Source organism: Varanus komodoensis, unplaced genomic scaffold, assembly GCF_004798865.1.
Source record: "Varanus komodoensis strain SLA01 unplaced genomic scaffold, ASM479886v1 scaffold28, whole genome shotgun sequence".
Classification (NCBI taxonomy): domain Eukaryota; kingdom Metazoa; phylum Chordata; class Lepidosauria; order Squamata; family Varanidae; genus Varanus; species Varanus komodoensis.
The window spans coordinates 14,721,804-14,748,246 of NW_025335727.1; the positions used below are offsets into that span (position 1 = coordinate 14,721,804).

Here is a 26,443-nt window from a genome sequence, read left to right on the forward strand (position 1 = left end):
GAAGCTCATGGGGTGACTTTCGACCAGTCATTGCCTCTCAGCCTAAGCTACCTCACAGGGGTATTGTGTTGAGAATAAAATGGGGAGGATGAGAACTTTGTAAAGCCACCTTGGATTCCCTGCAAGGGGAAGAAAGCTGGGATATAAATGCTATGTAATGATAATGATAGTAGCACAGTCAATATTGAAAAACAGTTTAAACTCCTCAGTGAAAACAACCAAAACATTAAAGATACGAAATGAACAAACTGCACCACAGAAGTGGTCATGACAGTAATGGAGGGTTGCTTTTTTGAACTAAGAGCTTTAAGCATACAAGAAAACAAGCCACTATTTGATCTTCCAGTGGGTAGATTCCTTTAAAAGATTTCTCATGGGCAAATAATTTCTTAACTAAGGCATTTTCCTTGGTCTTTCCAGTCCAGATGGGGAGGATGAGTACCTGGGACCAGCAAAAATGCCACCCATGATCCTTGGCCTGGACTTCCTTATGAAGCACCTGAGCCTTATTATGTTGCTAAAGGAACCCTCCCAGCAGTGGACTCATGCTAGTTTGTTGCTAACATCAGGATGGGTTACAAGTGGGAGGGGGATCTCTCTTCTAAAGGTAAGGCTAGATGCTTCACACAGGACCAGGAACATGTGGAGCAGCCTCGCTAACTAAGGAAAGCATAGGTAAATTTAAGAGCATAAGAAAAGCCATACTGGATTAGACCAATGTTCCATCCAGTCCAGCATCCATTCACATGGTGGCAAACCAGCTGTCTACATGATTTCTCAGGCAGGATGGGTTCAAGAGTTGCACTGCACAAGTTCCTCAGCAGCTGGTGTTGGTTGACATGCTGCCTCTAATCACGGAGGTAGTGTACAGCTATCTAAGTTAGTAGTCATTTTCATCATCTCATCTTCCATGAGTTTATCATGAAGGGCAAGGGGTAAGTAAGCTCAATTTAGTTTGAGCATCTCATTTAAGGCAAAAACCCTACCAGAAGTTTCTGAATTTCATACTAAGGGCTTCTGGTTAAGAATTAGATACAATTTCTGACATAGGGGTTAAGTTCATTTATATAAGGAAAGGGGAATAAAAAGAACCAGAGCAGTCTTTTGAAATGGTACTTCAGGCAGAAAAGAACCATGTGTACTTAAAGATGCCTAAATATCAGTTCTTACACAGAAGAGGGCCCAAATGTTAAAGCTCAAAGTCTCAAACCAGAAATAAGATGAAGGCAAAAGTTGGCTACAGCCCCACTGCTTTATGTTCAGGCCCCTGACAACTCCAAGGAGATCTGTGTTAGGCAATCATAGGCAGGCTGTTACAGGATTTCCAAATCATTAATGGAGGGCAGCTGTCCCACAGGAATGCAGCTAAAAACATTTGGTCCAATTAACTGAGACCTTGGAGTTAGAGATTATCTTGAGCTACCTGGCTAAATGGATCCTTGCAGGGAGGCCACAAAAGAAAACGATAATACCTTCATGTACCTTGGAACATTGGCAACATTCTAGGTTCAGACTAAATTTTATTTATTTATTTATTTATTTATTTATTTATTTATTTATTTATTTATTTATGGATTTATATCCTGCCTTTTTCCTCAAAGGACTCAAGGCAGCTTACATCATTCTCCTCCTCCATCTTATCCCCACAACAACAACTGTGCGAGGTAGGTTGGGCTGAGAGTCTGTGACTGGCCCAAAGTCACCCAGTTGGCTCCATGGCTGAGTGGGGACTAGAACCCAGGTTGTCTGAGTCCCAGTTCCATGCTCTTAACCACTACACCACACTGGCTCTTAATTTGCCAGCAGTTGCTGCCATAGGCTTTCAGCAGGCAGAAAACCCTTAACTTTTGAACCACTGAAAGGCACACCTTAACAATCCTGAATAATGGTTATCAATATTTGTCATCGGTCTTTGAAAGAAATATGATATGCCAGGCTTCGGCTTGAAGTAGATACTATTTAACTTGCTGTATCTGTCTATTGGGTCAGCTGGACATATGGCACAATTGTAGACTTCAACATGTCTGAGTTATTAGCTTAACTGGTATCATTTTTGTAACTAGTGGGATATTGAAGCTTAAAGCAGTGGAAGCTTTTGTTTTCTTTTGTTTTGCCATACGAAGATCATATCATGGGTCAGTGGGCATAAACTGCGAGCAAGAACAGGTATGTTCTAGGAGGGCTATCCTGGATGACCTGGGCTACCTGAGAAGAAGGCTTTTCCTTTTATCTGTCTTCCTTCTCCCTAATCCACATCTCTCCAGGTATTTGCACGTCTGTTCCTGCTTCTACTCCCTCTGTCTTGTAAATGTTGCATGCTCCCTTTGCAGCAAAAAAGGGGCCCCTTTTACTATGGCATGCACAGAAGCTTCACAGCTGTCATTGAGGACCAAGCTAGTTGTGCAGGGCAACCCCATGTACATGTTTGCCCCATTCTTGTGTAAAGCAGGCCTGGTGCTCTAGCTGTTGCACCGAAAGGAGCACAAAAGAAAGGTGGTGAAATCTGGACTTCTCGCCCATCCTAGAATGCCACACTCTTGCTGCCTGTCTTTGCTGTAATACAGCAAGTATGCTGGACAGAGGGGAAACTGATTAAAGCCATGGAGTTCAGAATAATGAGAGAGCAGGAAGAATTTCCCTCCCATCTCTGGTTCACTCCTTTTGATTCACTGATCAAGATCACTTTGGGAGGAGTTGGAGGCTCTCAACTCCCCCACCACCACCTTAGTAATCCTGAAGAAGGGGGATATGGGGAAGTGAGTATCTGAAGATGGCTCTCCTGTTATGCCCTCTTCTCCAGCAGTTACATTTGTGACAGCCCCCAAATGGTTTGGGCTTTGATAGAACCATGTGGGATGTGCAACTGAAGGGACCATGGCGCTCATGGCAGATGACCTTGGAGGCCTCTGAGTAGAAGCTCAAAGTCTACATGTGGCCCACAATCTGCAACTGGTCCATACAGGGAGTAAAGAGAAAAGCCATCCCATCTTCCCTTTAAATGGACTGACACATCTTTAACATGCACCCAGATATTCTAACTAGTTTTGTGCTGAGACTCTCCTCTGGCCCTCTGATTGGATGCCACATATGTTGTAGTCTGTGTTGGCGGTGCCCAGGCAGCTTGTCCATACCTTTGTTTGCTCTGCAGGTCCAAAAGTCTAGCTCTGCATGCTGTTCGTATGAAGGACATTCATTTGGACAATGGACAAGAGATGGACAATGGAGATGTTACAGCCGGTATCTCTTTCACAGATATCTATCTGAGCCAAGAAGCTGACAAATTGCCTTCCAGCACAGGCACTGAAGAGTCACAGCTGGAACAATCTTCACTTTCACACCCAAGTATCAAATGTACAGAACCAGAGAATCTGCCAGAACCTTTTATAGAAAGCTGCCATGAAGGGAGCCTGAAGACAATAAAGAATCCTGTGGAGTATCAAGATAAGCTATACTTTCACTTAAAGGAAAATCTCTCCAAAGTGAAAGCATATGTCATGGAGATGGGGAAGAAAATTCCTCTCCCAGATGAATGTGTTATAGAAGGTAAGAGGCCTGAAATTTTTAAAAGCATGGGAATATTTTAAAAGATACTTTAAGAGTCACCTCTTAGCTGTCATCCAAACTGCTCTAAATAGTTTTACATAACAGCACTATTAAAGGGCATTAAGATTCCTGGTTGCCATTGTGTTGTTCTGCTTGGGTCATGCGCTTTATGCCTTAGAAGGTCCATCAGCATGCAGTTACTGTGTCCTCCCACTAACATCCCGGTGTGTTCTCAGTGTGCAGAGGGGCTCTACTTCTAGGATCCTTTCCCTGTGCTTTGTGCCAGTTCTGTGCATTAAGCTGCAGCTGGCGATGGGCACCTCCTTTCCTGAATGGATGTGTTATAGAAAAGTGGAAGGCTTCATGTAAGAGGAATCATTCTACTGTTGCCTCGGGTCAAACAGCTTTTGCAGGTTTCTATATTGTTTCCAGAACCTACTTGTGCTGTTTGACTAGGGGATATAAGAATATGCTCATAGTGTGTGCAGCACAAGAAGCAAAGGCTGCCGCGAGTCACTTCCTGCTTCCTTAAAAACGACTGTCTTTCTCCAGCTTTACAGCAAAATTATATAACTGTTGTTTTTAAAAGTCCATTTATCTGCCAGCACATCCATCAATATAGCTCTTACATATTTCTTGTTAAAAGTATATTAATATATATATTTCTCTCTGCAGTGTGCTGATGTCAAGGTGTTGTGGGGAGTACATAGACCCCAGTTCTGATTCTTTTGGTAATATGGATAGCCCAGTTTAGGAACTATGGATTTGAAATAACCCAGATGGGACCGATCAGGGTATGGACCTATTCTCCCAAATAGAGCTGTTTCGTAGATCAGGTTGCCAGTTTGGTATAACTTTCATATTCTGGTGGGGGACATGCACAATGTTCTAGAAGACACGACATGGTCATAGTCACAGATGCACTGACTCTCTTCCTGCAGTTTTAGGTCAGCAAATAAGGGAGTCATTTCATCATGGACTAGCACCCCCAGCCCATAGAATGCTACATCCATAGAGATCTGACTCAGGTGTGGCCCTGACAAAATGTTGGGTTTCTCCACAGGTGAACAAGTAGCCAGCCTCTGTGCACCTCTAAGTATTATATTGATTTTGCCAGCTACCTGGCAGGCAGCAACAAATACATCGCCAATTAAACAGTTCCATAAAATATATACATTTTCAGATATGAACATGGCTTGGGAGAATTTGCCCATAGCTTTCTAGAATAATTATATTTTTGAAGAATTAAGAGTTAGGTAATAGAAATATTTTATTAGATAATTTAATTTCAATTAAATCCACTTAAATGTGCAATGCAAAAATCTTTAGACTTAATATAATTATTATCATCCTAAGCATTCATTTGATTGAACACAGGGAAAGGGAAAGGATCCCAGATATGAGCATGTGCGTTACAGTTAATGGGTCTTCAGTCAGACAAGAGCTTCTTCTGTACCTGTGCAGATCCCTCTCTTGGAGGAAGCACTTTCAGCTAGTTTCAGAGAAACATTTATGGAATTACTTCCTGTGTAGACATTTCTAACCCACCCCGTGCTCTTTATTCAGCACTTTTTACCTACTGTAGTAAGTAGCAGCAGCAAAGTATATACCAGGGCCATTTTCCTCCACGAGTTCTCTGGGAAAGACATCCAGGGGCAATATCTGCAGGTGGGGAGATGAGGGATGGCTGCACACTGGGAGCCAATGAGAATGACACTGGGTGCAAATATACACTTGAATGTGTGGTACCGGTAGTACCACATGGAACAAGCCAGGTGAAACACATGAGTAGATCCATGCATCATATCGCTGTTCATAAGGGAATCGGGTCTAAATAACCATGCAGTCCAGCAAGGCTGCCTGTAATCCTCTTAATTCAGATGACAGTTTTGGCCTTCTGAATGTTCTTCCCCTTCTTGCAAGGAGGAGAGGCTGAGGCACCTTTGGGATTCCACAGAGGATGGCAGTGTCTTAGGCCTCCCCTCTCTGCACCTTGGAGCTCTCCATCAGATCCTGTTCAGAAGATCTTCCAGGCTGCCCCCATTCAATGTCAGGAGGTTATAGACTGCGCCCTGAAATGGCTGCTGTGCTAGTCTCTGCCATTGTTTGCAAAACCTAAAATTATTACTGCAGTTTCTGGAACATTCCTTAACTATAATTCTTGAGACAAAATTCCTGGAATAAGGGCACATTGTAAACCATCCCAAGACACCAGTAGATGGACGGTCTATAAAAGCCTTCAATAAATAAGATGAATGTTACTCCTCCTCTGTATATTCTCCATTCTTACAGGAATGCATTAATGCCCAACACACATGGAATGTCTAGTGAATATTTCAGATATGAAATAATCTGTTCAAACAAATTTGGCCATAATCTGATCTCCTATAATTTACAAAACTAGATTCCTCTCACCCACTTTTTCTTAAGAAAGCATTCACAACTATACTGCCAATGAGTATTTCTAGGAATATGTTGAAATCATATTAGTAATCAATGCGAGGGGTATAGTGAAGAAGCATTCTAAGCCAAACCACTGACTTACCCACAAATATGTTGTAACATAGTTGTATTGTATTACAACTACTGAGAATTCTCAAAAATGCAATTTCAGTAGGATCATGACTCTTACACAGTCTTAAAAAGTAACATTCTTTCCAGTAATAGTGAACTTAGGTGGTCAAATACCTATTCAGAAGTACAACTGACTCATTCACAAATAAGATAGCCATTTCTATCCTGCATACTTGGAGTACTCTCTAGATATGAAGAAATACATTTGTATATGTAAAAAGAAAAGTTTCAAAGATGGCCAAGCAAGAATCTGTGAGCTTCCAAGATCGAGCAGTTGAGCTTTGGAAAACAGAGGCTGCCCCTTGGAAAAGAAAAGAAAAAGGGTAAGAAAGAGCAGGCTGGCCTGATTGAGCATCTAATGACTTGAAGCAAGGATGGGGAACCTCAAGCCCACGGGCCAAATCCAGCCCTTCTGGGTTCCCCAAATGGCCACACCCCTTTCCTCCAAACACCTCCTGTTTGGTAGTTTCCCGTTCTTGTCCAAGTTTGTTTGATTTCTTTTGTTTTGATTACTATTCCAAAATGTATAGGTATACCTTATTCCAAAAGGTATAAGCCTCTTCCAAGGCTTAGGTATGGGCAGGAAGAACTTCCAGTTACAACATGCTGATTTTTCAGAAAGCCCTTTGCCTTCATCACCAGCCGGCACTGGAATGTGATTCCCAACAGCTTTATTTCACATTTATTGGCATTGAGCTGAAATGGGGGCCACCATTTCATGAAACATCTCACTAAAATGAAAACAAACAAATCCTCATTCCTACCATGGTGTTGGTACTGGTAAAGAAATGATTATCCTTACCTTATATAATGTTTTCAATAATGCCCAAATGCATTTACTCGATTATAGTACTTTGAAGTACCATACATTCAAAGTGGCTAGATCTCCTGGGCTGTGCCTATTTGAGCACTCTACAGACCTCCTCCAGCCTTTTTGAGAAGTTTAATTTTCTCTTTTGTAACTGCATACAGCCCAGTCATCACCATGATAGACCAGCTTTTCCTCTGCCGTTGTGCAAGGGACAGTATATACAATGTTCCCCAGACTTGTGCTAGGAAATTCCTTGTAGCTATTAACATATCGCTCACTGTTACCACTGAATGTCTTGGGATTTGATTTTTAACACCACCCAAAAGTAAAGCCATTAGTGCTAAGTTGTAGTTCCCATTCTGTCATTCTGTATTATAATTAATCACCTTCTTCCAATATTCCCTAGCTCGAACATGGTGCCAGCATTTAGGAACACTGTTGTTCCATCTCCAGCAGAGGTCCATTACTGCTTGAAGCATCTTGGATATTCTGCCCAGTGTGCAATGCTGCATATATATATGATATTATTAAGTCACAACTAATACATGTCTCCACATTTTTAAATACACATGATTCCATCACTTCTCCAAGATAGTGATGTTAAAATCTGTCTCCCAAGTTTGGTTAACTAGCCCAGTTCCATCACGATATGTATAAATGATGGATCCCTTTAAGTACCACTGGATTCAGTGCCACACGCTTATCACTCCTGGCGCTGTGAATTGCCTCTTTTAAAGTGGCTTCGGTAGATGCTTTAAAGGAGACAGTGCAGCAGCTGCAGACTGCTTTTCTTGGCAAAAAGGAAGAGGATCCTGCTTAGCATAATGTGGCAAATTGCATCTTTAATTTAAAATAATGTAAAATACTGTTTGCCACCCCCCAGAACATACACAGACATTCTCTTTCTTGGCAACACTTTGCCAGGGTATTTTGCAACTAGTTTGCCTCACAAAGCAATTTTCACTTATTTAAGTTTTAGGAGAATGCTGCTGTTTTGGGAAAAACTGTTTCCCCTGAAATGTTATCTCTTGCTGTGAAAAAAAAAATCAGCATACAGCCCTAAAATCACACACACACACACACACACACACACACACACAGAGAGAGAGAGAGAGAGAGAGAGAGATTTTTAGTTTGGGGGGTAGCATTCTGCTTTACTTCTTATTTAATGCCAGTTTTTGTGATCTTTATACATTAAATGGCTTCTAAATGTTCAGTACATTGACAATAAGAATCTGTCTTGCTTTCTTCCCTTCAAAAATCTCGGCATTGTTATTACCTGATCATGCTCTTTAAATAAAAAAGAAGACAAGCCAGCCTTGTTTTCATCAGTTTATATTTCTTAAGAGGTTTTGTGAGCTGCTTTCTTATCAATATTTCAGGAATTTTGTTTACTGCAAAAGCAGGCATATTGATTTATAATTTCCTGAAAGGCCAGTCCCTTTATTAAATTCATTTAAGCTACATTAGCTGGAATTTCTAGTCATTTCTGTTTCTTTGGAACATGCAACATTTTTCTCCCTTTTTCCACTCTTACTATATGATTTTACAAATACTGATTAGTTTGATGTTTCCCGAGATCACTCCCAGGCTACCCCCATGCAGGAGATCAACAGAATCAATTTCATGAATTTTAGGAATGCTCATCAGCCATTGACAAAGGAAATACTGTAAGTAGAGAGGGCATTCCTGAGCTGCTGTTTATTTTCAGCAGCATTTTTTGCTCTTTCCCTGTCCTCTGATTGCACAACCCCAATTTAATCCCCTTCTTTTACATGTCATGGATTCTCTTCTAAGAACCTTCTGTTAGACTAATACAGTAGCAACTGTAGATGCTTTAACTTGGAGTCTTGCATTGATCAGAGGCTTGAGTCCGATGGGCGTATTGGCCCCTTCCAACTCTACTGTTCTGTGCACCTTGGGGTTCATTCACACATGCAGACTCATTGCTGGACTGCTCAAAGCCTTAAGAAGACATATGAATGAATGCTGTTGGAAAGCAGCTGAAGTGACTAGCTCAATGAAATTTCCATCAGCAGCATTCAATACATGATAGCTCATTCAGACATGCAGATAATCACTTTATGTTTATAGGCTGTATAGTACTTACAGGCTGTTTTCATAAGTACTTCTGATGTCTTATTGCATGCTTTGTCATAATTAGATTGCAGAAGGTAAATTGGTTCAACAATCACACAACTCTGTTTTAAGCTCTGCCTGTGTTGACTTGTTTCTTATTATTTATTCTATAGGACAAAACCTGAACCGCAAAAACCTGATTGAGCATATGACAGAACTCCCCTTAAAAGAGAAGGCAACAGTTCTCGGGGTCTGAATTGGGTCGGTGTTATGCTTTATGCTGTACTGTGGGATAATTAGTACCATATGATGGAAGAGATGGAAAAGATCACTGCTCCCCTGCAGTGCTTGCTTCTGGAACCTTTTGATAAATTTAAGCGTGGCATGAGCCAAAGCTTGATTAAGAACACATGGTGCACTCTAGCTCAGTGCAACCACAAACTTGCAGAGACACAGGCCAGTGTTTCTAAAAATCAGTTGTGTTTTCACTATGCCAAAACACAAAAAATAAAATAAATAAAAATTTAAAAAATAGCTGGCCTTTTATTACTTAAACCTGATATTAAGCGCCAAACCCCAAAATACGGTTCCCATCCTGTGAAAGGTTCACATGCTTACACACGGGCTGTTTTTCCTATGCAGGCTGATTTTGCAGATTGATTTTAGCACCAAAGGCAGCACTACTGGCATTATTAGGGGAGCATCGATCTACTACCCCAATAAGGGAAAATAGAAAGGGGTACCAAAAAGGAGTAGTTTTCAAAATGAGAGGAGTATTAGATTATATCCAGTGTTAGTCCTACTTGGAGCAGACCTACAGAAAGAAAGCAATTTAATTGTACCAACACTGGATTTGTCCATTCATTTAGCCTGATACGTATACTCACAGAACCTTTGACCCCTCCAACATGTCCACAAGGCAATTTTCAACCATATATATACTTTTTAAATAAATACTAAAAGCAATTAAAAAAAGTTAAAATGATTCCTTAAAAACACCTGAAAAGAAAATAATTAAGCCATCATTTAAAAGCAATTAAAATGTCAGCAGAAAAAAACTTTCTGGGCTGCCTGCCTAAACACAATCCAGCGAGAGAGCAGTTTTGGGGACAATTTTCAGTGGTGAGCCGTGCAGAGAAAGGTTGCAGCCCCTTCCCTCCATGCCCAGTCACAGGCTGTCTGTGGTGGCTTCTTGTAAAAAGTATTGGGATCTCCTCTCACGAAATTCCCACCCTATTAGTGTGACTCTAATTGTCAGGGGAATCTCACTCCATAGCTCATAACATCCTGTTGAGATGTCTGCTGGGAAGGGGACAAGCGGTTTTGTTCCACAAAGATGGTTTGGAATGGATCAGAAGTGGGTGGGTCCAAGTACTGAGGTAAGCAGTCTGAAACTTTATCCTACTGCCAGTCTGATACATTTAAGTTGTTTTTAAGATCTATTTCTTGACTGCTAAATTGTAAGCAACTGTGGAAAATTAACTGCTTGGTTTTACCAGTACATTGTGCACACAGTATGATGCAGTCTGTATTCAAAAGTAGCTTTGCAGTTCCTTATTTTGACTACGCATATGGACTAGTCAAATCCTCACACTAATATATGTTCCAAGTGAACACTTTTATAAAGGGGTTATTCTTTGTGAACTTGATTTTTCCTTCTCAGGTGTTCCCACTGTGATGGACATCAACTCCAATTACCATCTACTTTAGCACACCTTTTTCTTTTATTTGGTTAAATTGTTATACGGTGGTTTAACGTTGTTCCAAAAAGTTGTTTACATTTGGAGTTATGGATTTGTCCTGTAGAATACAGTTCTTCCAAACACTGTCCTATGGAGTTGTGGATTAACAAGGAAACAATGCATCCCATATTCAGGTGCTCAAAGTGTGTCCAAATGTTATGTACACATATGGATGGAGGGAAGCGGTTGGCTGAACTCATTAGCGCTTCAGCTAGGATGCTGTTGCAAAGCAGCTTACCCTGGAACTAGCCCTGTGGCACAAACCACTGGAAGGTTTGGAGCTGGAAAGACAGATTTAGCCTGAACTGCAGGGCACTGTGATGTTACGTACTTTTAAGCCTGCTATTGTGCATACATTGGGGGAAAGACAGTATCTGGTCTTTTTCCTACTGGACTGTGTCTAATACTGTCTGTGATCAAGAAAGAGTATGAGAGATGTGTGTGAAGGAAACAACATGGTGGAGAAGATGTAACACTCCTTTCTGCAACTTCACTGCTCTAGTCAAAATTGGTGTCCTCCTCCAACTTCTCTAAAGTGGAAAAAATAGTGGACAATCCAAGCATTAATCTGCCTTGTCAAGTCTTGTAAGCCCAAGCGTAAGGTCTGTCATTATTAAGTACTGTAGGGCAACACCTAGCCTTAAACACAAAATATGATGACCAATTCACTCATTGGAAGGTAGTTGATGGATGCGACATAGCAGAAGTTGCTCTGCAAATGTTTGTTTTGTTTTAGTCAACCTACATTCTTGTATACCATTCTTCCTTCAAGAAACTTCATCGAGAACAACTTACATATGGGCTTGCTGCCATGGTAGCATCTCATATGTTTAGATGATTCTCTGGGCTCTGGATGTGACTTAGTGTCTTCCTCTCGAAAGAAAGGGAAAGTCAGGTTAGCACAGACTCATGAGAAAAGGGTAGTTGAGCATGTCAGGAATAATATAGCAAGGAACAGTCTTAATAAGGCACAGAAAGGACTTTCCTAGGTCTCACCTGTGCTGTTGTTTTACATTTAACAGTGTGACCATCTTCCTGTGGCTTTGAAGCTCTGCTTTTCTCTCTTAATATAGTCTTTCATGGAATGAATTTTCTAACATTCTTTTGTTAATGTGCAAAGGTCAAATGTGTTCACAATAACCTAATAATGGTCACGTACTGCCACAAGGAAAACACAGAAAGGAATACTAAGTAAGGTCACCATATGTTGCTAATTTTAAAAAGTTCCCCAAGTTTCAGAACATGATGAGTCTTAGTAAGTATGTATATATTTCCTACTGCTTAATGTATGGTTTGCGAGAAAAGGTCATCACCATCTACCCCATCTATTTCCGAAGAAGTTAAAGTGGATTCTATATATTTAAAATCATCTCTAGCAAGATTCTATACCATGTCTGTGTTTCTATGTCTGCCCTTTCCCCCTGCAACCTTTTGTCTGTACAAGAGCCTCAGAAATACCTCTTCTCTCTGGAACCTTTATAAGGGATTTCTCTGTGACAACACTGACCAATGCAATACTCTTATCTCAGGTCTTTTTGCATGCCTGACAACCAACATACAGATTTAGCAGGTACAAAGGCAAAAAATGAAGAATGAATGTAGATATTAAGAGATGAGTAGCTACCAATGTACCTGCTCTAGATATACTCCAACCATCCATGGCCATTTTTCTAGCTTGCTCTCATTTGTTAGGATACAATACAATCTATGAAGCTCAACAAAATATGCAAAACATGTAGGACATTTGGATGCTTGCCTAGTTCAGAAAGCATATGAAGAGTCACTTATTATAATAACTTGTATATACAAATGACAGTCCCTTTATTCAGTGGATTTGCACAATTGTCACTTATTTAAGCAAAGGTGGATTGTAGTGAATGCTGGTAACTTTTGTGAATATTCAGGCTGCAGTGCATGGTCATCGTGACTTATCATGACATGCAAACCTGGCAAGGACGGGTTGCTGTCATGCTTAACAAATCACTCATAACCCATGGGCTGTTCTTGATTTGTCAGTTGTTTATTAACCATGGTAGCAACATACCTTTTCTGGGCTCACATTTATTTATTTATTAAAACATGTTTATGCCGCCCCATTCGCCGAAGCCTTGGGGCGGCTTACAACAATAAGTAAAATAATCATAATCATAAATTAAAAATATAAACATTAGAATAAAATATAAACATGCAATATATGTTAATACATGTCACAGTAAGTTGCAATACCTTACAGCCACAGCTTGAATATTCACAATGGCCACTGTCACATATCACAACTCATCAAAACTTAAATAAACTACAATAGGTTGAGGCCAATACCTAAATTAGCTTGGGATGTGCATAAAGTCAAGTTAGCAAAGTCCTCACTAGAGCAGATGAAGGCTAGTAAAAGTGAATGGAAGAAGCGGTTCTGATCATACCTTCTGTTGGATGTCTTAGGACATTTCATATTTGAAGGTAGCATAGCTCTTCTGTCATGTGAATTGGTTACAGGACTACATCTAGCATTGGTCTGTGCTTAAAATACTACAACGCTGTGAAATTCACTGGGCTCTGAAGGGTATAAAGACCTTAAAAGTTTATATGCAAAACTCTTTTGCATTGATCTTCCATATATTAAAAATCATGCTTTATTCTCTTACAGTATCGCTTGCCAAATATATTAAGGACATGCTGCTCCATTGCTAACTTCACTGCTTTACAATAATGAAAAATGATCAAACAAAACTTTAATCAAAGCTGCTATTGGAGTTTGTCCTGTATATTTTTATATGGTTAAGGAAAGTTTGCAAATCTGTTTTGTTAGTATTGAGAATATTAAAAGTTTTCTATCCCACCCCCTACAAACGTCTTTGGACGGCTTACAATGAATGAGTAGAATAAAACAAACCCCACAGCATCTGACTATTAATATACTAAAACCCCAGTTAAAATCAATTAAACATTAAAATAGCAGGAAAATAAAAAGGGTTATTTTATTCTCTCTCTCTCTCTCCCCCCCCCCCCCCCACTGGTAAGTGAACAATATCTGAACTTTATACAGGTGAAAGGTGAAATAGACAAAATAAATAGAATCCAGAAAGGGAAAGGAATTGCACAGTGATAGGAAATGACTTCTGCAATATGAGTGGAAGAGAAAGCACAGGTGCTTCTAACTTCATAGTATTTTTCCTGCATTGACAGCTTGTCCATCTCGCTATGGACTAGAGAAAGCTCTCTAGACAGGCCAAAGGGAAAGGGAAGTGTGAAGCATTTAGATTTCACCCCCATTCCCAATCCCACAATGTTGAAAGTTACTCTGAGTCAAATGATTCTAAAGTAGGCATCTCCAGGGTCAAACTATACCAATGAAATCTATTCTTTTTCTGAGGCTGATAGAGGGATTGTTTTCATCAGAACTCCAGTGGTGGAAGAAAGGGTTCTTTGGACTCCCTGCATGCAGAGGTCCTAATAAAAGCCTCATCTCTTGTGCTTGCTATTACCTTTTATTAACACTAACTTCTCAGTGGCACCTCTATTCATGCTGCTATTTTTCAAATCCTTTATATGATTTCTCCTGCACAACTTTCATCTGTGCATATCTGCAGAAGTTCTCATTTCTGAGAGCATAAGAAAGGCAGGCTGGGTGCATCCAGTCCACCTGGTTTGCCACCATGTACACCGGATCCCACAGACTTCTCAGCAACTGGTGCATGCAGGCAGGCTACCTCTGGTAGCAGAGGCAGCACATAGCCAGCAAGGCTAGCGGCCACCAATAGGCTCCTCCCCCATGAATCTGTCCAATCCCTTTTTAAAGCCATCCAGATTGGCAGCCATCACCACTTCCCATGGAAGCGAATCCCATAGTTTAGCTATATACTGCATGAAGAAGAGCTTCCTTTTAGCTGTCCTAATCCTCTCACCACCCAGCTTCATGGGATGACCCTCGGTTTCAGTGTTAGGAGAGAGGGAGCAAAATGCCTTCCTCTCTACTTTTTCTACACCATGCATTAGTTTTAACACCTCTATCATGATTCCCCTTACTCGTCATTTTTCTAATCTGCCCCAGTGGTCATGAGCTGCTCCAGCCACCTGATCATTTTCGTTGCTCTTCTCTGTACTCTTTTCTTACTCAGATGAGGCAACCAGAACTGTATACAATGTTATAAGTGTGGTAAGACCAAAGATTTGTATAGGGGAAGTACAATCTTGGCAGTTCTATTTTCTGTTCTGTTCCTAATTATGCCTATCATGGACTTTGCCTTTTTCACAGCAACTCTGCACTGGGCTGACATTTTCATCAAGCTGTCCACCACAACCCTAAGCTCCCTCCCTTGCTCAGCCACTTGAGCGGCAGTCACCTTGTTTTATTGTCAGTGTCTCAGTTGGCCCAGTTGTTAAATCTGTGACAATATCAATTTAAAAGTTCATGGGCTTCCATGCAGCTCTAGACCTGGTCAACCCTGCCTAAACCTAACTGTAATAAGCACCAATGTACAGTAACATATTTACCCAATCAACAGCATAAGCCCTGGATTATGAGCATCACAATGTGGCAGAAGATGAGCACTGAAATGTTTATGCACAATCACATTATCTAAACATGCAAAAGATGGTTATCACGTGTGGCCTTCCCTTCTGGACTATGGTGATAATGCATTCATCACTGCATATTTTAAAGAAGGATAAAAACAGTTTGTAAACATGTTGACTTTAAAGTAGGTTTGTAAATAAAACACATTTTTTTTCCAGAAAATGTTGAATTGGAAAATGTTCTGATGCCCTAAATAGAATATGATCTGATTTAAGATTTGTATTGATTTACTGACTTGCATGTTAAGTGTTATGTTCGAAGGACCATTAGTGTTTCACAGGAAATACTGAATGGCAAAGCAATTAAATAAAACACAGGGAAAGAATGATCCTGTGGCCCCTAGACATTGCCTGAGGACATCCAGGATAGTTTGGATTCCCAGCTCCAAGGAGGAGACAGCATTCTGACTTTGGAGCTGGGAATCAGAGCTGTACACGCACGCACGCACACACACCAGACCCTCACAAGCAGCATGGAAAGAAAGGTTCTAGCTACCCTTCGGGGTTGGGAAAGGAAACCTTTGGATTAAAGGGGGCATTTCAGGGCCCAGGAATGGTGGAGACTTGAGCAACCAGGATATGCTGTATTCTGAAGCTACTGCAGGCCCTTCTGCATCCCTCTCGCATCATTTGCTACATGGCTGAAAGCATCAGTCTAGGAAAATGAAGAGTGGAAGAAGCAGGGAGGTAATAATAAAGCACTTCTCACTCCACAGTGGACGTGCATGACCTCCACGTTCACTTCCCTAGGACTTCATTCTTACAGTGCAATTTTAGACATGTCTACTCAGAAGTAATTCCATTCAATCAATGGGCCTTACTGCCAGGTAAGTGGTATGTGACTGAAGTATTACATTTAAATGAATTTAAAGTTGATGAGGTAAAAGAGGCATGCCATGGTAGGTACTCGGTGCCCTTTGAAAGCAAACCCTCCCATGACATTGCCCAGGAGATGTTTCCCATTTCAGAACTATGCAAGTGCACACTTCTACACTTGCACAAGTCTAATGAACCAAAGGAAACTTAAAATTATGAAAATATCCATGCACATTTGGGGCACAATTTTTAAGAAATAGGTCGGGAACCAATGATAGTCCTTCCAATGTGCCACTTGTAGGGACTGTTGCTGGCTGTTAACTTGGAGATCTCTGGAGGGGAAGGAAGAAAAGGGAGAAAATGGCTATGGCACGTGAAAAAGAGCACACACTTGGCAACAAGAGAGAAGACAAGATACTTAACTGCTGTAAAGTTCCCTAAGATACCTGTGGGAGGACTGAGGAGGAAGGAGGGGTGGACAACCCATGGTGATGCCTCTCCAGAGGACACCACAGGTAGTTTCCTTAACAACCCATACTGTATAGCTTACTTGTATGGTGGGTTGTCATGTGCAAACCTGCCCATTCTCTGCCACCTGCCAACTGAGTTCTGGGACATTCTGGTACCTGATTTCTGAATGGTCAGTTTGAGTATATCTTCTATGATGCAAGTGTCACAAAATAGGGGCCTTGTGAATATGTTGCTGCTGAGGGTCACTGCGACTCAGTTCAATGACGATTGGCTTCTAAATGGAAGGTTGTTCTTTGCAGTGAGCAGTGGTTCATGTTCTTTACCAATTACTGAAAGAAAAAAATATGAAGTCAACCCACCCATTGCTGATGGCAGCTGCATGTTTTAAAGTCAAACCTCAATATTTTGTTTAAGCTGAAGAATATATTCTAGGCTTTAAAGTGCATTTCACTTGGTGCAAGTTAGAAAACTTTTAAATCATGGAATCCGTTTAAAATAATAGTCAACAGCAAGCAGTGGGTTTCCATGTGTATTTTAAGAAGCAGGACTGTGAATGTAAACTGAATGCAGCAGAATATTTTAATATGGAAAGCAACAGATGGAACATGCTAAAGAACAGCTTTCTACTTTCTCTTACACTTCATTTTAGTAAAAATGCAAATAAGCCACACAAAACTCAGTGCTGCAGGAGGACAGGCATTCTGGTGTCACATTTGCTAAAACAGTTCAGCCCTAATATGAATTTATTGACAACATTAGTCATATAAATATGAGTCCTGAAATGTAGTAGAATGCTGAAATAAAAACAATATAATTTATACAATGTATATTATTCTGGTTTTAAACTATGTCTGATGTGTGCCTTAGCATTCTGGCACAATGACAATAACAAAATTCTGGGAAGTTCTTTCCTTTGCAGGTTTATAATTACCCAGTTGTTCAGGCATCCAGTATGATGATGCTGTGATTGTCTGCCACACAAGACATTCTACAAATGCAAGACTTCTGCCTGAGAATGCTTTGGTCTCTTTGTCTTTCAGGATCAGCATGATAGCACAAGGATGTTCTATCCATTTGATAGATCATCCATGTCTTTATACTGACTTCAGCAATTTAGATGTGACTACAAAGAGAATCTGAATATAGTAATACACATTACTATAATAGACATATTATGCTTATATACACTTATTATGACCAGTTTACCCTTTAAGAAGCATGGGTAACAACCCAGCCTGCCCATGGCTTATGTAGGGACAGGAATGCAGGCTTTCATTTATTTGCCATAACAGGAAATATTCCATGTATGTATGATTGTTTCCTTACTGCACAAATGGACTATTTCATCTAATATCTAGAATGAAAAGTCTTTGTGGGTGAAGACTCGGGATCCCATCCATTGATATTTACATTGGATGCATTTTGATGGTGGAAGCTGGCCTTCAGCTGTGTATGGGGAATTCACTACCTGCCTGGATAGGGTTGAATTGCATACAGCAATACACTCCTTGGGTGTCCACAGGGATCACATGCTTGACTTATAACAGAATGATGATTCATCAGACTTATGTTAAAGTGTTTGCAGCTGATGTTAATAACATGTATATTTGTTTCTAGATACTGTTAGAAGTTGTGTAGCAAAGGTGTTCTTCAGCTGCCCCCTGAAAGGTCATTACTGCCTGTACAGTAAATCCAGTTTTACCCTCATCAGCCAACAACCTCAGCTTTGGATCCATATCATGTTTCTCTTTCAGCAGGTGTGTGCAATATGAGCAATACATTGTGTGCATCTGTAGTGTGGGCACCTTGATCATTAACTTTTTGTAATTCAAATCAATACTGGTTGCAATCTGTTGGGAGATGCTGATGCTTGGGACTGTTTCCACATGTCTTTGCGCCCATTTTAGGGGGTGAGCAATGACATCAGGGTTTAATACCATGATTTGTTTTTATGTAACCCTGTTGTCATAAGTGTTTTACTGTATATGCATGAAATTAAAATGACAAAATGATCTTGTAGGGCAAGGGTAGGCAACTGGTGGCCCTTCAGGTATTTTGTCATAAGGCTACAATGCCCATCAACCCTAACAAGCATAGCCAGTTTTGAAGCATCATGGGAGTTGCAGCCTTCCAGATATTTTGGCCTACAAGTTTCGCACCCCTACTGTAGGGAACCTAATTAAGACAATGGTTATCTATCTATCTAGATATCTATCCAGATATCCATCCATCCATCACACATGCACACACATTTAATGCTTTCAAAAGATATATTCGTTCTTATCCAAATTTCTGACTCAAAGCTTGTAAGTATGCCGGCTACTTTCCTTTGCCATAGCAAACCAGGAAAGCTCAACCTGAAAAGCTGGCCTGCTCATATCAAGACCCATGAAGTATTAAATGGGGCACATGGGTCAATAGATTTAAGCCATGATCAAGATGCTTGTATTCTAAGAATATACTCATTAGACTAAAGAAAAAGCTGCAGTCCAATGGGTGCAAGAATTGTTCTTCATCCTGTATTGAATCACTTATGGATTTTACTAGGTGATTCTTCTCCTGATGAGTTATTGTTTGTTACTGAAAATTTCCTTTGCCGTGATATAGAATTAGAAATAGCTTCATCATTATATAGTGATGACAAGTAAAACCCAGACAGTCTGCCTCTAGGCTGCAGATTAAACAATCCTGAAACATCCAAGAGCAACTGAAGAAGACTATAGTCTAGTGCAGACATAATTCTGGCTTCTTATAAGCCACTGTTTTTAAACTGGAAGTGAGCTTCAGGGACATGCACTCTCTCCCTTCCTTTCCTGCCTACCTTCCATTAGCAAAGAATAAAATATGGTTTACTGTGTACTGATGCTGACCAGGGTTGATACTAACCATGGTTTGTTCTAAGATTGTTGAGCTAATAGGAACTGGTTAGGGTCCAGCACTGGCTCTAAATTAGTGGATGATCTTAGGAGGTGGGAGAGGGAATTTGCCTTTGGAAGCACAGGTGTGAGTTCCTAAGACCATTTCCTGATTTCTATTCTATGGTATGTAGGAAGCCACCATGACATCTGCATTAAACTTGGTTCCAATATTGTGATCACTGTGATTTTCTAATAATTATAATGCTACTTCACATATCTTTAGCTATATTGGTTGTCTTTGCCATTATTCAACAACATCTTATTAAGTGCTTTTTGCTATAACATATTTTGCTTGATTTTTCAGTCATACTGGAGAAGGATATTGGCATACTGCAGTGCTTCGCATGGAAGCTATAATCATATAGAAAATGTAGCCTATACTAAACAATGTTGATGTTCTTGTAGGATTTGCTTTACTTTCTGAGGAATCTCATATTTTGACTCCTGCCTGCACAATAGTCTAAATATTCCATGAATAACAGTGCAAAAGCAAAGCAAGATAGAGCTCAATTTCACTATTCCTTTTCCACTAAGGAGAAACATGTTAGCATCTGCAGCTAAAGAGCTGATCTGCACATTATTTCAGGAATCCAGCCCAATTCCAGCACTGTCAAGACTCATTTTGTTCATATAACTCCTAATTCAGAGATGAATTAAGTGATCAAGACACAAGGGCGCCATTAAGGAAAGGAGGTAGAATTGCTTCCCTTCCGCATGGCAGATCGCATGTTCTTATTCCTCAAAAGCACCTATATTGCTGGACATGAATTCTTATATACTAAAAATGTAACTGCTTTCACTCCTCTTAACATTTGCTGCTTTTTCACAATTTACACTTCAATCTTTTACATAGTTACTCAGAGGTAAGTCCTGCGAGGTCAATGGTGCTTACTCCCAGGTAAGGCTATATTGGTTTGCAACAACCCTATACAAACTTACCTGGGGATAAATCCCATTTAATTCAGTGAAGCTTACTTCTGTGCACACCTGTATCGGATTAAACTGTAAACCTTGATCGCATGTGTGTGGTGGGGAGAAGCTGTACCATTGGCACACCAGGCCCTGTTGTCAGCAAAGGACACACGCTGCTACCACATCACACCCTTTCCACCACCGTGCATCCCCTTCTCATTTTGCTGCTGCATCAGCTGTACAGAGAGCTCCAGAATTACTTCTCCGACCCACCTGGCTCTCCAGAGTCCACATGGCTGGAGCAAAAGTAACGGGTCTACAGCAAGAGGAACAGAGGCCTCTGCCAAACATGCCTTCACTGTAGGACAGTGACCAGCAGGGCTCTTCTGAACATCTGTTGGAGGAGGCAGGGCATTGGGGGAAAGCTCCCACTTTGCTACCCGGTGCAGGCATCTCACCCTCTTTCATGGGAGAGCTGGACCTAGCCCCTCCTAGTGGAAATATGCCATCACAAAAATGTCTCATAAGTCAAAACAGGCTTTATTTACCAAAAAGAAGAACATGGGAAAGCTGCAGCTTCCTTGGTTCCCAGAAGCTTTTCCTAGCAATTCCATTTCCCTTAAATTCCCCTGTGCCTCACTACTGTTGACACCCCTGCCTTTCACAAATATGTGCCTTGCAGTTCCACATTGCCCACAGCATGGCTATTTTATTTGGCCAAGGCTGAAGAAACAGCATAGATAGAAACCCAGAGAACATCCTTCAGCAGGCTACTTGGCTTCCTTTGCAGGACTACCGCCCATGGGAAAAAATCCATTTGCTTTTATGTACTGAGGCCATGGTTAAGCCAAATATTTAAGCCACATGCTTATGTTGTGTACCACAGAATGTTAGAAATTGAATGTTTACTTGGAAAACCCTCAGAACAAATCTGGGAGGAACAGTCTTTCAGGCATCAGAAGAATTTTTTCCTATTCAAGGAAGAATGTAAGAGCCAAGAGTAGAAGAGAGATTGCCAGCTCCAGTTTTTGGTAGACCTTGGATCAGAAACTTTCAAATGGCCCCCTCTTTCAGTGAGTCTTGCATCTCACCACCACTGTCACCATCTTCTTTTACAGCATTGTTACTACTTGCTTATTTGATAGGCAAGGAACTGGTGGGTGAGCAGGCAGTGGTATCAGTTGTTCCCCTTTCTCACCACCAATGTCATTTAGGCTACAGCAACTGACAAGTGAATAAGCAGGTTGCAAGGATGAAAAGGAAGACACAATGTGGGATCCTTGCCAAGGGGGCCATGGTGGAGTATGAACCTTCAGCAGATATGCAGCCACACCCTTTGGTGTTGGCCCTGTCATTGTTAAGCATATGATGGGTGCAGAACAGCTACAAGCGAAGTTGGACAAAAGGATCTGAGCTGGACCATGAGCAGCCGTCTGGAGGAGCAAGTTCAGAGCTAGAAAGCAAGAGGACTGCAGAGAAACCAGGACAGGAGGGTAGCTCAGAAGGCAGGATTAGAGAAGCCAAGCCCAAAGACCAGTCAGGAACACAGCACAGGAAGAGAGCAATCAGGACCATAAAACAAGCCAAGAGTAAGAATGGAGAAACAACCAGGAGTGGCGATCAGGTCAGGAGTGGAAGATGAGCCTCGAGACAGGATCAAAGAAAAGAACAACCAGGATTTGAGAGCAAACTGGGAGGCAGGACCAAAGATCAAGACCAGAAGCACCCGATGCCTTGCTGCCTAAGCAAAGTTCAAGTGGGAAAGGAAGCTCTTAATACCTGTTTCTACCAGGACAATCCACTGGCCAGCCTGGATGGGCAGAGCAGGCCAGAATCCCAGGAAGCTGCATCTGCTCTGTTCTGCACTAGTAGAGGTGTCCAGACTGTCTTCAGAGGCAATTCCACTAATTATTATGTTAAATTATGTTAAATTCACACATTGCAAACAGCCTTTCCTGTTCCTTGGCCTAGAAGTCCTTAGTCCAGCTGAGTTTTCAGTTAACATACAGCAAAGTGGAGGAAAGACAGAAAATTTGAGAGAAGACAGGAGGTCCATCATCATCTTCATATCATATTTCTCATTTCCACTCTTCATAATTGGTAGAGGAACTGAATGGAATTAAAGTTGGAAGGGGCCTATAAGGCCCCTGAGTCCAACTTCTGTTCCATTTCCACATGTGGTCACCCATCCAGCTGCAGGCTTGCACCTTTCCAGTTTAGCAAAACTGGAAATTTTTGACATGCTTGCTCAATGGATAGTTGTGTAGGCAGGTACAGTGTTGCTGTTTTATTCATCTGGGTATCTGATGTATTTTGCCCTTACCCCAGTGTGGGGGCAGTACATTTTTATGGGTGAAGCAGAGTCCAATTGAAACCTGCTCCCTTCAAAGACCACTACTTTAAAATAATCTTGCTGAAGCATTCAGACTCTAATTCCTATCTACCTCCTACTCACTCAAGGTGTCATCTGTAGTGGATCATTTCACACTGCTCCACAATAGGGGCAGCTTTGTCTTTGAAAATCAATTAATAGATATATTTATGTATCTGTTCCTTTGGCTTTGCATACTCTCTCTTGTTCCCTCCACTCCCTCCCTTTGCCTTTTTCAGCATCTGAAATAATTAAAATGTTCCATTAGTTATCCTTATTCCTAGCTTTTTTACTGCCATTTATGCTTCAAGAAAATCCCATCACCAAATTGAAACCCTCAAATAGCAAATTTTCTTCTTGGAAACTCAGATACCTTGTTAGTTTCCTTTTCCCCTTACCATGCCACACACACAACAGCAAATTCTATTATTTGATGACTGCATCACATTAGAAGGCACAAAATGCCTTCTACCAGTGCCTATGAGTAGGCCAGCTTGGCCTCTCTCTGGATTTGGCTTCAGTACTCTATGCGCCAGTAACCCTCAAGTTAGATTAGAGCAATGCACTCTTCATTAGACTTTGCTTTGAAGATGGTTTGGAAGCCATAGCTTGCGTTGACTAGAATGACAGCAGGAACCAAAAGATCTGACTGTGTAACACTGATTCTGCCTTGGTTGCACAATTTGGTTGGACCAAATTGAAGGTGCTGGCTTTTACATACAAAGTCTTACATGGCTAGGGACTGTAATACTTGATGGAATGTCTCTCCCAGCATGAACCTATCCATATGCTATGGACATCACCTGAGACCCCTCTCTAAAGCTTCCTGCAAGGGAGATTCAAAGGTTCAAGCAACAAGGTTGGGAGCTTTCTCAGTGGTGGCCCCTTGACTACCCAGCGCAGTGAGCCCAGCACCAACATAGTCATCTTTGCAGTGCCAAGTTAAGACTTTCCTCTGCTCCCGGCCATTTGATAGCATATTCTAAGGCTTGTATTGGGCCCTAGGTTTTTATCATCAATTGTATAACCATGCTTTATATTTTTGGATATAAATGGTTTATTGTTTCACCATATTGTATTTTTAGCATTTGAACCTTTGTAAACTTTGTAAACTTCCCAGAGAGGTTTCCTATTGGGTCACATAGAAATGTAATTTATGGAATGAAATGCTGGCACAGCATTTGAACAGGCAATTATTTTGCAAAAACATATAATTTCAGGTCCCCTTCCCAAAAAGAGCCAGTAGTGTGGGACGCCTTCTGTGTCATGTGACCCCATGCTGCCGGAGGGTGAATATCATAATCATATAGTTTGGGGCAATAATGTCAGACTTTCCCGCCCAGCCAGACTCGTTTTTCCAGGAGAATATCTCCACGAACGCTCTCCACTTGCATTTGTCTTCTTTTTATGTGACCTGTGGGACTTGGCACATACTCTGAAATGATATACATATTGCTGATACTGATTGCAGATACATTGCTATTAGTGAAGTTGTCTGTCAGACTTTTTCTATAGTTACCTTAGAATGAAAAAAATAAGGAAATCTGTGTTGACAACTGGGCATAAGAAACAGGATCATGATATCTACAAGATGTTAATTGGTTGCTGAAGTTTTCATGTACTTAATGGTACAAATCAGTTTGAAAACATACAACTCAGGGAATTCAAATGTTCTGATTTTTCCTGTCTTAACAATATCTTGTATAAAATGCCCATTGGAGACAAATAGTATTTGTTTTTTTTAGAGAACTGAAGATGATTTGAAAGAGGCTGTTTTTGATCTGTATTGTATATATTCAAGTTTCTTGTCTCTCTGTTCAAAAAGGTGTAAAACCCTGTAAAACCAATTCGATCAGAAGTGAGACTGGGACAAAAATAGTATGTCTACTCTATGCTTGTTCTTAAAGAGAACAATGCCTCTTTACAAACAAAAACTTTATACTGTCTAAAAACTGTTCTGTCTCCAGGCTTCTCTTGGGTCATTTGTTATCATTATATATAATGCATTTAATGATATATCTTACTGTAAATTATAGCTGTAGCTATTGAGCCAACCTGGTTATACTATAAAGAGTTATTTGTACTGGTACTTTTCAAACCTTTTGGTGAGTTAATGGATCATCACTCCAAAAGCGAAAGGATGTGACATGATCTATTTTATAAATGGAACTGTAGAGATACTTCCGTGGCCTTAATTACATGATTGGTATCATTTGTGCTAGCACTCAGGAGTGTACTTACCAGAAACATGAAAGCCCTGACATTCAAGTTTCCCTTTCATTCTTGGTAATGGATTTGAATGTCACCTTTAAAAGTGTTTCTAGTTCTGCTGGAATGTAAGGCACCCATCCCACTCCAGCATATTTGCTTCTAACACATGCTTGTGTACTTTTTAAATAATAAGTTGTTAACCCTAATAATTACAATTAAAAAGATTCAAAATTTATGCTCCCATGCCTGACAAACCACTTCCAGCTTCACCTTCAGGACACTTACCTTGGGAATACCTAGCAAATACCAACGTTGTATGGTTTTTGGCACTTTTATTTCAGAAAGGCTTCCTGATCTAACTAGCCATAGTTTTATTGATACAGTTGTATTGATCTTGGTTTTTAATACATTCTTTTATTCTTTGATTTGTTTTATCTTCTTGTTGTTCACTGCTTCAAAAACACCATACTAAAATATGCAGCCATATATAAATCTTGTAAGCAAATAAATAATGGCTATAGTCTTCCACAAATTCTTGCATTCCACCAAATATTTGTTATATTTCTGTACTGCCCGATAGCCAAAGCTCTTCTTCATTGCCCCCAGTTAGTCAGTCTGTTACTCTGCATTTACCACCATAGGTATGTCAGGTGTTTTTCCTTCCAGTGGCTAACCAAAAAGAAACAAACAAAAATAAGTGCATGCCATTTAAAAGCAGCTGAGAAAACAGGACCAAACCTTGGCTTGGTCATCATGTGAGGCCTTAGAAGTGCCTCCCTCCCTCCCTCTGACTCACTCAGTCACTCGTTTTTGATTACTAGTTTGCTGTGATGTCCAAACGAATCGCATGCATAGAGATTATCAACTTGATCTGGGATTTTAGGTGGCATTATGTATACCTTGATATTGTGTGTTAGTTGTTTGAATGAAAGGCACTGTACATAAAGCTTTCTTCTTTCCATATTGTCCACAGAGCTTGTTCCCAGATCCACTGTCCATGCAGAATAATTCTGTGCAAGCCCTGAAAACCTTATGGGAAAAAACTCAGCTGAAGGGAACGCACAGCTTTGAAACTGCAATGGTTCAATCTACCTTTCCACACCAGAAGGTAAATCCCTTCCTGCCATGAGCATTCACATGGACATGACACGTACTTCACTTTATTAAAACAAACAAAAGAGATCCTATGGCTACAGGATCTAAACATCCAGATTAAATTGATCGTTTTCCAGAGCTGATGCTGGAATTTGGACCTTCGGCAGTTAAGTTTATGTGCTGATTCATTATATGCTAATGCCAGCCAAGATGGGGAAAGCTCGTAGTGCTTGGTTGTAAATGAGCATATAGATGGAACAGAAACCAATGGAATAGAGAGCATCAATAGGAGGATGCTCTCCTTAGATACAAGCTCTGTAGAAAGCAC

The 26,443-nt window shown here is 40.7% G+C and overlaps 1 protein-coding gene across 5 annotated transcripts in view; it reads left to right on the forward strand.

Moving 5' to 3' along the window:
- The window catches only part of VEPH1 (ventricular zone expressed PH domain containing 1), a 154,117-nt gene that overhangs the window by 99,230 nt on the left and 28,444 nt on the right, over positions 1-26,443 (forward strand). For all 5 annotated transcript variants that reach the window (XM_044434633.1, XM_044434634.1, XM_044434636.1 and 2 more), the window contains 3 exons: positions 3,149-3,543; positions 18,226-18,365; positions 25,994-26,128. In XM_044434633.1, the coding sequence (XP_044290568.1) occupies positions 3,149-3,543; positions 18,226-18,365; positions 25,994-26,128 (670 nt within the window). The remainder of the gene's footprint in view (positions 1-3,148; positions 3,544-18,225; positions 18,366-25,993; positions 26,129-26,443) is intronic.